Genomic DNA, 15,592 nt, shown 5'->3' with positions numbered 1-15,592 from the left:
ATCTTGGCCGAGTCCTGGAGAAGCTCAGGACTCAGGAATTCCAGTGATGTGGAAGGTAAGAAGGGTTAAGTGGGGCTAAAACAAGAAGGTCAGCTGAAAATACACTCTACCCATAAGAAAGAATTATCCATTGCCAGATAGTCATGCCCCTCAAACACCCAGGCAAAGGATTGATGACTAATAAATAAAGAAACTGAACCAAGTCTTTGGGGAGAATTAGAACACATAGCTTGGGAGCTGATGCCAAACAGCAAGGCCTTCCATATTTAATAGGGCCTCTGACTAATGGCAAGCTTTCTCTCCAATCATAGATTAATGTAAAACCCATCAGTGATTACTAACTAGTCGACCCTACCTAGAATCACAGAGCTAATAGCTTTTATGTCATGTTATTCTTAAATGTGAATGAATAACCAAGAATCACTAGATATTTGAGGAAAATCTTATGATGTGGTAGACACAAATATATACAGAGAGAAAAATTCATCCTGGTAGACACAGAAGTAATTCAGGGAATAGAATAAAATTTAAAGCAAACAAATCAAAACAACAATTCTAGTTTTCTCAGGATCACATAAAACGGTATACGATTTTTAAAATGAAAATGACATATAAAGCAAGATTACTCATGCTTTTTAACACAAGGTAAGTTGTAGAAAGGGTAAGGAGGAAAGAAAAATGAAAAACTAGTGATATGCCTATTCGGCCCAATCCTAGTGATACGGTTTGGCTTTGTGTCCCCATCCTAATCTCATCTGAAATTGTAATCCCCAGGTGTTGAGGAAGAACCCTGGTGACAGGTATTTGAATCATGGGGGGAGGTTTCCTCCACTCTGTTTTCATGATAGTGACTGAGTTCTCATGAGATCTGACCATTTTATAAGTGACTGAAAAGTTCCTCCTTCCCTTTCTCTGTCTTTCCTGCCACTATGTGAAGAAGGTGACTGCTGCCATTTCTGCCATGATTCTGAGTTTCCTGAGGCCTACCTGAGCCATGTGGAACTGTGAATCAATTAAGGTTATTTCCTTTATGTATTACCCAGTCTTGGATATTTCTTTATAGCAGTGTGAAAATGTACTAATACACCTAGTATGTGGAAATAATAAGATCTTCACAGGAAAGGAAGAAAAGGAATGAGTATTTAAAATTAATCAAATGAACAACCTCAGTGAAGCTAGGGAAATTTAAGAAGCTGGAAAATACTCAAACATTTGGCAACTAAAAAACAACTTTTGGATAACTCATGGTTAAAAATAAACCAAAAGGGAGATTAGAAAATTTGGACTGCATGAAAATGAAAACATGACTTATCAAAGTATCTGATGGTATACAAAAGTGGTGCTTAGAAGGAAATGTATAGCATTGAAACACCTATGTTAGAATAGAAGAAAAGCTTCAAATCAATGACCTAAGCTTTCATCTAAAAAACTAGAAAAAGAGAAGCAAGTTAAACCCAAAGTAAGCAGAAAAAAAATAATAATAAAAATCAGACATCAACAAAATGGACAAGACAGAATCAATGAAGCCAATAGCTGGCTTTTGAGAAGACCAACAAAACTTATAAATCTCTAGCCAGTCTGCTCAGGAAAAAATAGAAGACCAATATCTGGAGAGTGTGAATATCATGGATCCCACAGACACTAAAATAATAAGGGGATACTATAAATAATTTTATACCAATAGATTTGACAAACTACAAATGCCAACACAAAGCTAGCATTCAATAAAAGACAGTAACCTTAATTATCATTGCAATAGTTAACATTGCAAAAGCCCTATATTAGTCAAATATGAAGATGAGTAGCAATTCCTAGGAAAAGAATGACAGGTAAATGGATTCTTCTGAGACTTCCCTTCCATATCTCAAAAACCGAAGCAGAGTATATATACATATATATATATATATATATATATATATATATATATATATATGTATAATATAAAGTCACCCACCATGCCAATTCAAACAGGTATTCTTGCTATCTTAGCTGCAACGAAGACATTGGTTCAGATTTAGACTTTCCCCTCTACCAAGAATGAGTAAATAGAGACCAACAATGAGGTCAGACATCTACAGTTGGTCCAAAATATAGCACCTGCCAATATATGCCCACCACAACCCTGTGAAGACTCAACTGCAAAATACATTCTTCTCCTGGACAAAGTAGTAGAGAAAAGGAATGGGAAGGCTCAATTGTGTTCCCTTTTTAGTTATAGCATCTACATAAACATAGTACTGCTTCAAACTTAGGTTGTAAAGAGCATTTAATTAATTAACCACATCTTAGAGTTAAAAAGAAAAAAAGAAATCAACATGATTGCTAAATTTCTGTTTCTGATCCAAACTCTGCTATAGATACCAAACTCTTAAAGGATTAAATTATATTCAACTGGAAAATCAGAAGAAAATTTTTTTCAAATATTGTGCAATTTAATTTTCTCCTAATAACAAAAACACTAAATTAGAACTGTTACATATTACTTCAGTGTTTTCTGCCAAATTCACCATCATGATTTGCAAATTAGATTGGGCCATAATTTTCATAAATTTTAAAAAATAATCATGGTTATATCCCACTCATTGCTCTGAAGATTAGCTCTGTTATTTATTATAGCACACTCAACATCTTTCCTGACAACTGATTTTTATTCAAATCTTTCTTATGAGGTCCTCTTTTAATCTTGAGAAGTAAAACTGTTTGTTTGACAGAGTAGCCATTTAATTTATCTGTTTCTAATGACATATTTCACATAGCAAATTATTTTTTCCTTTGCTTGTTTTGTATCATTTGCAATATGAAAGCCATTGTACTTGTTAAGGTTAGGCAGCCAGAAGTTTTTTCTTACAATTTATAGATTTGAAGAAAGAAATATCACCATCATTTTGTATCGAGGGTCAAACAGTCTCATGGATATATTTGTCCTTTATTGCACATATACAAATTCAAAACAATCTGTAAATGCTTCCTCAGTTATGTACAACAGCAGCTTTCTTAATTTCAGTAACACAAATATTTCAAAAAGTAAAAACCCTTATGTACATCACTACAACCAGCATATTCAATAGTTTTACATTTATTGAACCTGCCACATTTTGCATTTGATTTCTCCAAAATTCGTAGCAGTTTTAATAGCTCTTAATATTTGAATTAATAAGTGAAAAAAGTACATAAAATTGAGTTGCAAAGATGTAATAGCTTTCTTATTTGCACAGAGTGTGAATCCATAGACTCCAGTTTACTAATGTTTTTGAAAGATTTTTCTGGATGGAATTGGTAATAATCTGTTTCCATGAAAGGATTCTACTAAAAGATTATCCTTTTTTTGTTAAAAATAAATTGTACTAATTTTAAAGTTATAGTTAATGTTCTCTTTGCTATAAACCACAAATTGAACTCTAAGCAAAATGGAGGATTTACTGAAATGGTCCTGTAATATCTCCCAAATTTAAATACCCTATTGAAGGCCCTTCCAGACAAAGCGATAGATACATAGGTAGGTCAGGGACCTCAACAACAGGAAATTATGATCATATATTTTAAAAGATTAGCCTCGGTGACTCCTTGGCTGTGTCTCTTCATTTCTAATGTCTATTGCCAACAGAGAGAATCCTATTGGCTCAACAATAATCTATCATCCAGGTAGAGAGGGTTAGGGATTAGGGAGGACATTCGTGGCCTCTGGAGCACCTGTCCTGGATCTGCATTCCATTTCCAGAGAAGAAAAATTGTGAGCTGCCATCCCAAGGTTTGACCTCTTGGCTGCATTTTTGTTGTTGTTGTTGTTGTTGTTGTTTCTTTGTAAACAAGTTACTAGATATAATTAATTCACCTATAATTGTTCATTTAAAAATTTTCCTAAAGGGTTATATCTTTCTTGCTTCTGTGTATGACTATAAAATATTTTAAACATAAACATAAACTAAACTAAGAAAGATTAAAATAACAAATATTAACATAACTAATATACCTAATACTCAGTAGCCAACATCCTGCTAAGCAACTTGCTCAAATTTGAACCTTCTCCCACATTAAAATCACAAATTTTAAAGAAACAAAGCATTATATAAAAGCCTATTCTTCAATTCTATTATTTTCTCTCCTTTCTTTTCCAACTTCCTCCTACCTAGCACAATGTAATCACTTTCCTTAACTTAAGGTATATTATCCCTCAGTGTGTACTATATAGTTTTCATGTGATTAGGACATGAGTATGTCCATAAAAATGATTATTTTGTTAGTTTTTGAACTTTATATAAACATTTTAAATAATAAGCTATTAAGCATTCTGTGTGTGTTTGTTTTTGTTTGCTTGGTATTTTTTGTTGTTGTTGTTTTGTTGTTGTTGGAGACTCACTTTGTTGCCCAGGCTGGAGTGTAGTGGCTCGATCTCCACTCACTGCAACCTCCACCTCCCAGGTTCAAACAATTCTCCTGCCTCAGCCTCCCAAGTAGCAACCCTGTGAGTTGCAGGCAGCTGCTACTACACCTGGCTATTGTTTTTTGTAGTTTTAGCAAATGGGGTTTCACCATGTTGGCCAGGCTGATCTTGAACTCCTGACCTCAAGATCTGCCCACCTCGGCTTCCCAAAGTGCTGAGATTACAAGCATGAGCCACCACGCCCAGCACATTCTGTTTTAAATAGTGTTTTAAATACTTTTACCTGTGTATAAATTCATTTAATCCTCAGGCACTTTCTATTTAATACAGGTAGTAATCTGATTTACAGATAAGGAAACTGATACAAGAAGGAACAGGGCTTATCAGTGACTGAGAGTCATTCTGCACACTTCATTCTGAAACATGAGTACATTTGAGTGCCTTTTTCTATTTATTGAACTATTTGGCTTCTTCATCCCTGAATTTCCTGTATATAATCTGTATGCTTATTGACTGGATTTTAGCTGGCAAAAATCCTTTTTAAATTATTGATACACATGCTTCTTCAGCTTTATGTATTGCATATATATGTGGCTTGTCTTTAAACAGTTATCTTTTGTCAATAAAGGGTTTTAGTTTTAATGAAATAAGATTCACTAAATTTTAATGGTTTGTGATTTTAATATTTTTTTAAATAAATTATTCCCAAAAGGTATAAAGATATTTTCCCATATTTTCATATTTAACTGTTTAATCACATGGAAGTAGTATTCATGTTTTCTATGGATGAATGTCTCTCTTTTGGGGCTCGATTGTTAAGAGCCCAGAATCTGGACCCAGATTGCTTGGGTTTAAACATGGGTTTTTACCATGAACTTTGGGCAAAATATTTAACCTCTCTGTGGCTCATTTTGTCACCTGGAAATAAAGATATAAATCAGGTGTGATTGAGTTAACAAATAAAGTGCTTAGAGCAGTGACTGTCATGCAATACAAGCTACTAATGTATCTACTGTTGTTATTAATATCAATTTTATCTGCTGCTTCTGAGCTAACATCCCACTGTGGTAAGTAACATGGTTTTATAATAGGTCCTGCTCTCTGAAGGGCAATTTTGTTCATTTGCATAGTGGTTAAGAATCAGACTCTGGAGCTAGACTCCCTAGATTTAAATTCAACTCACTCACTAACCAGTTATGTAAACCTGGGTAAGATGTTCAATCTCTTCATGCTTCAAATTTCTCATCTATAAAGGGGATATTAAAATAATACCTACTTCATATATGTTGTAACAATTAAGAGTTCAAGAATATAAAGCACTTACGAAAAATGTTCAGTAGTTGGTAAGCTTTTAATACATATTAGCTTTTGCTGAAATTATAATCATCATTATTTTTTTTAAACTCTCTTAATGAAGTATAATTAGCTGTCTTGATTCTGTCAGTGTGAAAAACGAAGCACTGATTATATATGGGACATGTACTAGCAGACATTAGATTTAATTGGGAAAGCTTCTTACATATGTAAAATTTTTAATTCAAATGACTATGTCTTATGTCAGACATGGAACACTAAAGATGTCATTAAATTTTCATATAAAATCATTGATAAATTTAAATACCTAAACAAAATTATGTTTTGCTTACATAAGATTACATTATTGCAACAATGACATACTTTTTATCTTTCCCTAAAATGGCTAGCACTAAGCTTTTGCATCTGTAGTTCTAGAGCACTGCAGTGGATGTTGGCAGTGTCCCTCTTAGATCTTATTTCCCAGGCATATGTACCCAGCTCCAGACCTGCAGGTGTTAAAAGCTAATGGTTCCCACCTGCACCCTCCTCAAAAGGAATGTCCTTAACTGACAGGGGCCACTTCTCAGTCTTCCACCTCTGTGGCAGATGATGATTAATCGACGGAGAGAGGAATGGGGAAGGAAGAGTATAAAAGCACATTCCCCCTGCCTCAGGCAGACCAAACAGTTATACACCAGAGCTCTCTGTGAGACCAGACTAAGAATAGATTTCCACTGAAACTACATCTCTGCCTGACTTCTTCCTCTACAGTATCATACTTCCCTCATGCATAACCCGTTATAAGAGAGGTTTCTCAATATGATAATGAGATGAGAGAACTTTCTCAATATATCGCTGGCACTAAAATTGGCATCCAAGGATCTGCTTACAGGGAACCTTACCTAACATAACACACGGTATTTATGCTCTATTAAACATCTATTATGTGGTAGCTCACACTTTGGGAGCCCCAGGTAAGAGGATAACTTGAGCCCAGTGTTCAAGACTAGCCTGCGCAACATGGGGAAACCCTGTATCTACAAATAATAAAAAAAATTAGCTGGGTGTGGTGACACATGCTGGTAGTTTCAGCTTTTCAGGAGTTTGAGACAGCAGGATGCTTGAGCCCAGGAATTCCTGGCTGCAGTGAGCCATGATGGCTCCACTGCGTTCCAGTCTGGGCAACAGAGCAAGGCACCGCCTCAGAAAAGAGAAAAAACACCTACCAAGTTTTAGGCTTAAATGTGCTTTACACATTATATAATTTTATTCTGGAAATATCTCAGCGGTGTGGAAATTATCATCCTCATACTTTGAGTGGGGAAACTCAGGCTGTGTTGAGTTGAGAAATGTGTCTTTAGCTTGTGATAATCAGAAAATCCAAGATTTAAACTCAGATAAGATGACTCCATAATCTTTGCTCTTTCCTGCACTTCTCACTGCCTCTGTATCATAGTTTTATCCAGGAAATAAGGAAATTAAAGATCTATCCAGCTATACTTTTTCTAGTGAAATAAACGTTGATATGCATTTATCCCCCAAACGTTGATGTAATTTATTTAAAATGAGGGTAAGATTGTGTGAGTCGTGTAATTTCCATAAGAGTTTATTAGTGGACAAGCATGAATTCTATTAAAAAGGAAATAAACATCTGTATAATACCTTCATTTTCTTGAAAGGGAACATTTTATAAAAGTTGGAAAATAGCAAGGAGGGAAAAGATCATGTCAGCACAATGTTATTGGTCATATACAACGCAATCTTATGTTTCATAGAGATTTCAACACAGGAAATGGGTATATTAGGAACTGCCTTAATTCATAGATTTTCCTGATTCAGGTACAGTGGTTTCTTTGAATGACTCTGAAAGTAAAGCTGTAGGCAATGTTTTTTCCTAGCTTCAATAATGCATATTTCAAAGCTAAAACTAGTCACTCATGTGACTGTTTACATAGTCAACATTTAGTGGGAAAACAAGTGTCAATGGGTTTCACTTTTCCCACTCAGAACAGCATGTGACCTCTCATTATAATCCTCATGAGTCTCTGATTAGTAAGGAAACATTTTACTTTTATGTTTTTCATTCAACAAATCAAAGATTCTTAGTTTACCACCATCTTAAAAACAATTATGTCCTCCCCCAGCTGCTTGTTCACTATAAAGAGTTACAAAATCCTATTACATTAGAAACATTATAGGGAGGTCCCATTTTCTATACATGTTTGTTTCTGCCAAACAGTAAAGGGGTTTTCGCTGAGTATATGTTAAAATGGACAGTGGTTCCTACAACATTGAAAAAACCCCATATAGCGTTTCTTTAAGAAAGTATTCTGATGGCTATAATATCTTACAATGATCAACAATCTTTACATCTCTAATAAAATCTATAAGCAATTGATTGTCTCAAAGAACTGTTTCAACTATCTTATCTGAAGATAAATTCAAATCTAATCATGTTTTCCTTAAATACTATCAGCAAAAGTATTGCATATTTTCCATATCTATTTTATTCACAATTATAGCTTTAGCAGTTATAATACACCTTTATTATAAAAATTTATTATATATTAAATAGTTGTCATGTATCATAAGTGTGACAAATGTTTAATCTATATTTTAAATAATCAATATTAATATGAGGGTACTCTTTTAATCCTCATATTACAGAGAAGGACATTGCGGCTTAGAAAATATAATAATGTCCTTTTGCAATCTATAATACTTGGTTGGAAGTCAGTCTGGAACATCAGTCTAGATATTGTCTACCTCAAAATTCTGTTTTTTTAATCACTGAACTATACTAAATCCTCTAAAGCCAGGATTATACTTCTTTCCTTTATTAAAATTATTATCAGCTGCTCACTTTCCACTGAATCACACAAATAGAAACATAGGAATAGTCCTCCACAGCTCCTTCTCTATTTCTTACATAAAAACAAAGCACATGGTTTGCAGATTTTGTCTCCTAAGCAACCGGTCAAATCCATCTTCCCCCCTGCCACTGTTCATTCTGTCATTTATTTATCCCAGCCTTTATTATCTATTGCCAGCACTGTTATAATATCCTCTCAGTTGACCTCCCTGTCTTATATCTCATTTTCCATCTCTATATACACACACTTATCCCCATACACTGCTGCCAGTGTACTCCTAACTTGCATGTCTGTTCACATCAACCATTTGCATAAATTATTTTAAGGACATTCATCACCTTCATCTCAGTAGCACTGTCCATGCTACTGAGCACAGCAACAGAACCTATACACCTGGCTGTTGCCCATCACTTTGACTTCCTGCCTCCTCTCCCAAATTTATTTGAGAAATATTTACCAAGTAGAATTGACCAGGGCTCGTGATCAAATGGATATGAGATCTGATAAGTAGAAAAGGAAAAAAAAAACACACACAATAGAGCAATAGAGTAAACGTTGAGCATTTGAGAGATAGCAACATGGAGGCAAACATTGGAATGGAGTTCAGATCTTTTTCTCCAGCTTCCTACTTAACTGAACATATTCTTTTGTCAAAAACAACTCAGACTCACTACGCCCAAAATCAAACACATTATCTCTGTGTCCGATTTCTGATCTTGGAGTGCTCTACATCTCAGAGTGGCAGTATCATCTATCTATCTCCAAAACCACTCTCTTTCTTTCTATCCCTTCTTTAACTGTATCTTATCACAGCGTCCTGTCAAGTTTATCTTCTAAATAGCTCCCAAATCATTCTCTTATTTTCATCTGAATTTGTAATGCATCTGCTGGTATCTGCTTTATCCTTTCTGCAATTTATTCCCTATACTAAAGGCACACTGATGTTTTCTATCTGAAAATCGATTATATCATCCTCTACCTATTTACATACAATTAGAGCTTTTAGTGTTTTTCCTCCACAGCACCTGTCACAGTGCAAATTTGCTCTTATTTCTATGCAAATAGATATTTGGTTATTCATTTTCTGCCCCAACCAACTATAAGCTCCATAAGCACTTGCCACTCATTGTATTCCAAGCAATTAGTATGATGCCTGGTATAGAGCCATTTATCACTATTTGTTTAATGACTAATTGAAAAAAGTAATTAATAGATGGACAAAAAAGATCTAGGTTTCTATTTTTTGTAACAAGGAACATAGTTAGTGATCTCATGGGTTTCAATGATTCGCTAAGGGAAAATGTGTATAGTAGTAGAGATGCAGGTCAACTGGAGGTATAAGATGAGAAGCCCAAAAAAGAGATTCAGTTAAAAAGTCAGAAGAAAGGTAGAAAAACTACAAGATAACTATGTCATAGACACCAAGGTAGAAAATAAAACAGACTGATCTGCTATGTAAATACCTCAGAGTAGTCTGGAAAGAAACTGGAGATTATTGTCTCAAAATAATCCATTTTACCCCTTTAATTTGTAACTAGATTTTTCTTCAATTATCACATCTTGACCTCTAAGATTTTCCTTAGTCTCTATCATATACATGAAATGCTCTCAAGATGTACATCTTCATTAAAGCATTCTCTATAATTCTACCATTCCTATTGCAAGTATAGCTATATTACTACATTTGTATCCTATTTCTGGATATTAAATTATGTCCTAGTCTCAGCCTCATTTAAATATTTAATTTCTATAACTTTTCCATTGATATTTCTGGGAAAATGCATTTGTAATATCTCGTATATCCATTCAATGAGTTCAAGTCTGCATTTTTTACATCTTTGTTTGCATTACTGTCATGTGCCTCTAATGTGAGTTGCTGGCTATTCTGAACCAGACCAGTATAATGTGCTGGAGCAAGCACTTGTCACAAGCACACACTTTATAAATGCTTCACTGTGGTGGTAGTGTTAACTTCACAACATGAGCAGTCAGAAAACTACATTACTTGCTCAGGAAATAATAAATCTGCATACAAATGAGAACGAAATAATAAAATTATTCATTTTAGCCTTTTAAGAATTTTTAAACCTGAAATACATGAGGCATGAGGTAGAAACATTTTCATACATGAATGGCTCACATTTAAAATAAAGCTAAATAGCTATATCACTAGAGAAAAAACATTCATTGTGCCCGTCATTTGAAGAACTATATGAAAATCAAAAATATTTAAAAGTATTTTTGTACATAAATTGCAAATAAATTTGAATGTTTTGTATAAATAAATGCTGGAAGATCATACTAATTTAAATATTAATATTATATTTCCTATAGTGCCCATCCAGAGCTGAATTTAATTATTCTACTTTTATTTTGTTTTACTTTCTATCTTCACTCTCTAAAATATAAACCCGCTAAGATCATGAACGCCACAGCACCCCCAGGCTCCCAATGCCTAGAACCATTCCAAGCTTGTGCAAGTGCACAAGAAATGTGTTTTGAGTGACTGGAAAATGAATGAACGTTGAGCAAGAAAATATATATGTATATCATGTAAAAGGCTGTTTTAATTTATTTAAGATATAATAGTGGCTTGAATCAAGGTAAATAATATTTAGGATGAATAAAGTAAATTTATTTGACTTATACTTAAGAGAAGATGGTAGTTCATTCAACATGGGTGAAAGAAATTAGAGTCTGTAACTGATATGCTTTTAATCTGAGTAAATGGGTGGTTAGTGCCGTAATTTGTCATCAAAGGGGATACCAATGGAAGAACAAGATAAAGAAGATGTGCTTGAAAAGAAGCCTATTCTGATTCAAATCACAGACTCTGGGTTTTTTAAGCTGTCTGTGCTTGCTGGTCCTACTATTTAATAATCATGGACCATTTTTTTCACTTCTATGGAATTCGATTTCCACCTTTACTATGGGTAGAATTTGTTCTTGACAAATTAAAAAAAAAAAAAAATACAGCCAAACACAATGGATGCTTTTCCAGTTCTTATCTTGTTTGACCACTGATAATCACTTGCTCCTTTGTGGACATCCTTAACCCATGTTCCTTTGATACCTTTTTCTCCTGCCTTTCCTCAAACCTCTCTGGCTGCTCTACTAACAGTCAGATAAATTCCAGACTTTTCTGTTGTGATTAATAAGGTTGTCCAAAATCTAGTCTCTGCCCATATTTCCATCCCTACCCCTTTAAAATCTCTGTCAGCCTACTTCCTATAAGAAATTTTTCCTTATTTTAAATCAGGGTTAGTTCTATTCTATTAACTAAATATGGTATGATTTTTTTTATCTCTCTGAAGTACATTGAGGGTTTTGTTTTCATGTGATATTTTCAGTGGACCTGATAGTGAGTAAAACTCCAACTTTTTTATTACGAAAACATTGGTAGAAGAGCTCTCCTTATATACATATTTTTCTGTTCCTCTAAATTTTTCATCACATTACTTCCAAATAATTTTCTGTAAGTCAGTCACCTACTACAGTTTTAGCGTGAATATTTGCCTTTTCTATTAAATTTCATTTGGAACATGTTAAGACTTACAAAGACTGTTATCGCAAATATCATATTAACAAAGTGTGAAAGTAAATCTTTATTCCCAATAATATTCACATACTCTATGTATTTGATATTGATATAGCACACATTTTAATAAACTAAAAGTATATTCTCCTTGAATCATTCAAAATAATAATAATAACACATGTTCTTCTATTACATGATTGCTATCACATCTTCCAAGGTAGTAATAAAAGGCAGACTATGCTACTATATTCTAGGAGTCACATAAAATCAGGGGACAAAACTCAGAGTCAGTGGGTGATGACACTTGAGAGAGTGTAAGAAGAGGTTGGGCTTAAGAAAAGCAGGAGGCTTTACCTAGAGGTGGCATAGAGTTAGAGAACCATTCTGCCATGCATAGGCATTTTTCTCTGCAAAAGAATGTTTAGAATTCTTTTTTTTTTTTTTTTAACCATTTGGCTACTTCTAGAGATGTAAATGAGAATTTTTAACATTCTAGATATATTCCTATAATAAATAATTAATAAAGAGGAACCATATTTTATATCCCATAAATTAAGAAAAACATTCTCAATATTACATTTTTAATATTAATTGTGCCTTTAGTGTATACATTTTAAGCTGTTGAGTGAAATGTACTTACACTCAGTTTTCCATTGCGATTGTCTTCTTCTCTCATTGCCAGGGCCATCAGAAAATTATCTTGTAGGTCTTTACCAGCACTTGTCAGAGTCCTGTAAAAAGCAGATCTTCAGTTACAATGTATTAGATAACAAAGATGTTTCAAACACTCCGGGGCCAACAATAATGCTTTTTTATTCCAAGTGACAATTTCCTTGCAATGTGAAAACCATATAAACACAATCATTATTATCTACTAGAGTCCTCAATTTAATTTTATATAGTAATAGAGTATTTATAAATAGTTGGAATCAAGCCTTTAAATAATATATCCATATCAAGACTCATGCCGTATATAATTTCATTTACATGCCCATTTTGTTCTTTTTAACATACCAAGAAAAGTCACCATGTTTGTACCTCTCACTTCCCACAAAAATGTTTAACTGCCTATAAGTATAGTTTATTAATTTAAGGAAATTAAAATACTAGACACCTATGCTAATACAGTTACTGGAGTAGAACATTAATTTTAGCCCTATGAGTAGAGATAATCAAGGCAAGAAAGGAAACTAGGTTGACTTATCTTTGTCAGATGAAAGAAAGCATCAAGAATTCAAGAGAGAAATAACGTTCTCTGGAAATATATTTTAAAAGAAATATATCACAAAGATCTCAATCAAGCACAACTGAACCACATAATAGTAAGTTTAACAGTGATTTGTAAAATCACCCTTTCTTTATACAGCAATTTCCTACATATTCCACAGACTTTTTCATTATGTGTCTGCTAAGTACCAGGAACTGTATCTGGGCACAATGATGCACAAGGCATAGTTCCTGCTCTCAAGATGTGTATGGTCTCATAGAGGTAAACAGATATATAAACATAATGTCATACCATGTGATAACTGGAATAATAGAGATACAGACAGAGTAACAAAGGGGTTAATAAGAGAAGGTAACTTATTCAAGGCAAAGTCACTTAATCTGAAATATAAAAGCAATTATTCTTGAATTTAATGTTAAAACTTGAGATAGTATTAGATAGTTTGAGGGGTGGAAGGAGAGAGTTATCAGTAACTACAAAGGAACGAAGGAATACAGATTTAAAGTTGCAAGGCAATTGGGTAATGGCAAAGCAGTCAGAGAGTAAACACAGGAAGTGAGGGGGAAACCAGATAATATTATTAGAAGTTAAGATTTTAATCAACATACTGTTATAAATATTTACTAAGTTCAGAGAGTAGAGTCTGGTTTTAGAATTCATTTTTACAGTCCCTTTCAGGGAAGGCTTGTATGCTACTTAAGGAGCTTGGACCTTGTCATACTACCAGAAAGCATTAAACCAAAAGGGTCTAATGCAAGCAAATAAAATAGTCGAATCTGTGTTCCAGAAAGAGTATTCAGAACTATGAGAAAGGCAGCCTGAAGAAGAACAACACTGCAGGGATTAATTAAGAGACTATCACAAACCTTTAGAAAGAGATGATGAATATCTGATTTAAAGAAGTGATGGTAAGGATAGGAAGGAAAGGATGAATTTAGGAAATATTTAAGAGATAAAATGGACCTAGTGATTGCTTTTTGTGAAGAGTTAAGGAGAGATTACTACTAGGTTAAATCATTGCAACCTTTGTTTATGTTGCTGATCTAGAAATGCAACTCTTTAAATTCATCATAACTTGTCTGCTTTTGCTTTCTACCTTTATGTTCCTCAGCTTTTTTTATATACATACATATATATATAAATATGTTTATATAATATGTATATTATATTATATATAATATATTATACACATAATATATATAACATATATATCGCTTAATAATCGAAAAACCTTAATAAACGTGTAAAATAACTACTAATTAGTACCAAAGGAGAGGTCAGATATTTGAGAATTTCTTTAATCCATTGTTCTGTCCATAAGTGAGTGTTGCATGTTAAAATATGCATTATGTACTGCTTTAATATTAAATTTAATATTAAATGTCTAAAACAAAAAAGTAATTTTGTCAGTTGCTTGTTTAGAAAAAAACTATCTGTTTTCTACTGCTCACAGCATAAGCTTCTAATCACTTGTTCAGTTTCCACCTAATTTCCTGCTTATGGTCTGTTTTAAAACCACATTCTGTTGGAAATTCTCTGTGAAATTTGAATAGAGAATTCATTTTACAAGTACATCAATCAACAGCGGTCAGGTTATAGTATAGTAACCAATGGTCCAAATCTCAGTGGTTTGCAATTGCATGAGATTACTTTTCAATAAAAATATGCATCGATAGCAGGTTTACTGTGGCTCTTCATCTTAAGGGACTGAAACACTGATGAAACATCCTCTATCGGAACCATCTTTGGTTACTGTGCAGAGGGAAAAGAGAACATAGCCACACAATGTCTCTCAGAACTTCTGCTTAAAAGTAACACATATCACTTCTACTCATATTTCCTTGGCCAAACCCTGAACTCAATGGGGTGAGAAAATACAATCCTGTCCAGGCATTTGTAGCAAATATTTGTGAATGGTAGCTCAGACACTCATGGCTTCCTATACCATAAAAAACAAAGGTTGAGACTAGATTGCTCAGTATATAAGAGCAGTAAATAAAACAATTTTTGAACAAATTCTGATAGTACAGAAAATTTGTTAACTTGGTTCACTGTAATGTAACCAAGTAAAGGCTCTTTTGAGAATGAAAATCACTAATCCTAGCTCCAAAACCAAACTTCCCCTAAATACTCACAGAGCATCCTACAAATTACAGTTGAAGGAAGGAACTATTAATAGAATTAGGGTTTTGTGATAGTTGTAGACATCTATTGCTTTTGCCTCCTAATATTCTTTCTCCCTTTTTATTGGCAACACGACCCTAACTTTTACTTGG

General features: G+C 33.7%; 1 protein-coding gene across 2 annotated transcripts in view; it reads right to left on the bottom strand.

The window, feature by feature from the left end:
• Window positions 1-15,592, bottom strand: part of CFAP299 (cilia and flagella associated protein 299) — a 622,065-nt gene that overhangs the window by 362,109 nt on the left and 244,364 nt on the right. For both annotated transcript variants that reach the window (XM_012447076.2, XM_012447077.2), the window contains exon 3: window positions 12,729-12,819. In XM_012447076.2, the coding sequence (XP_012302499.1) occupies window positions 12,729-12,819 (91 nt within the window). The remainder of the gene's footprint in view (window positions 1-12,728; window positions 12,820-15,592) is intronic.

Source organism: Aotus nancymaae, unplaced genomic scaffold, assembly GCF_030222135.1.
Source record: "Aotus nancymaae isolate 86718 unplaced genomic scaffold, 86718_ANA_hifiasm-v0.15.2.pri h1tg000006l, whole genome shotgun sequence".
NCBI classification, from domain to species: domain Eukaryota; kingdom Metazoa; phylum Chordata; class Mammalia; order Primates; family Aotidae; genus Aotus; species Aotus nancymaae.
Note: the sequence above shows the minus strand (reverse complement) of the source record. Positions and strands in the feature narration are given on the sequence as shown.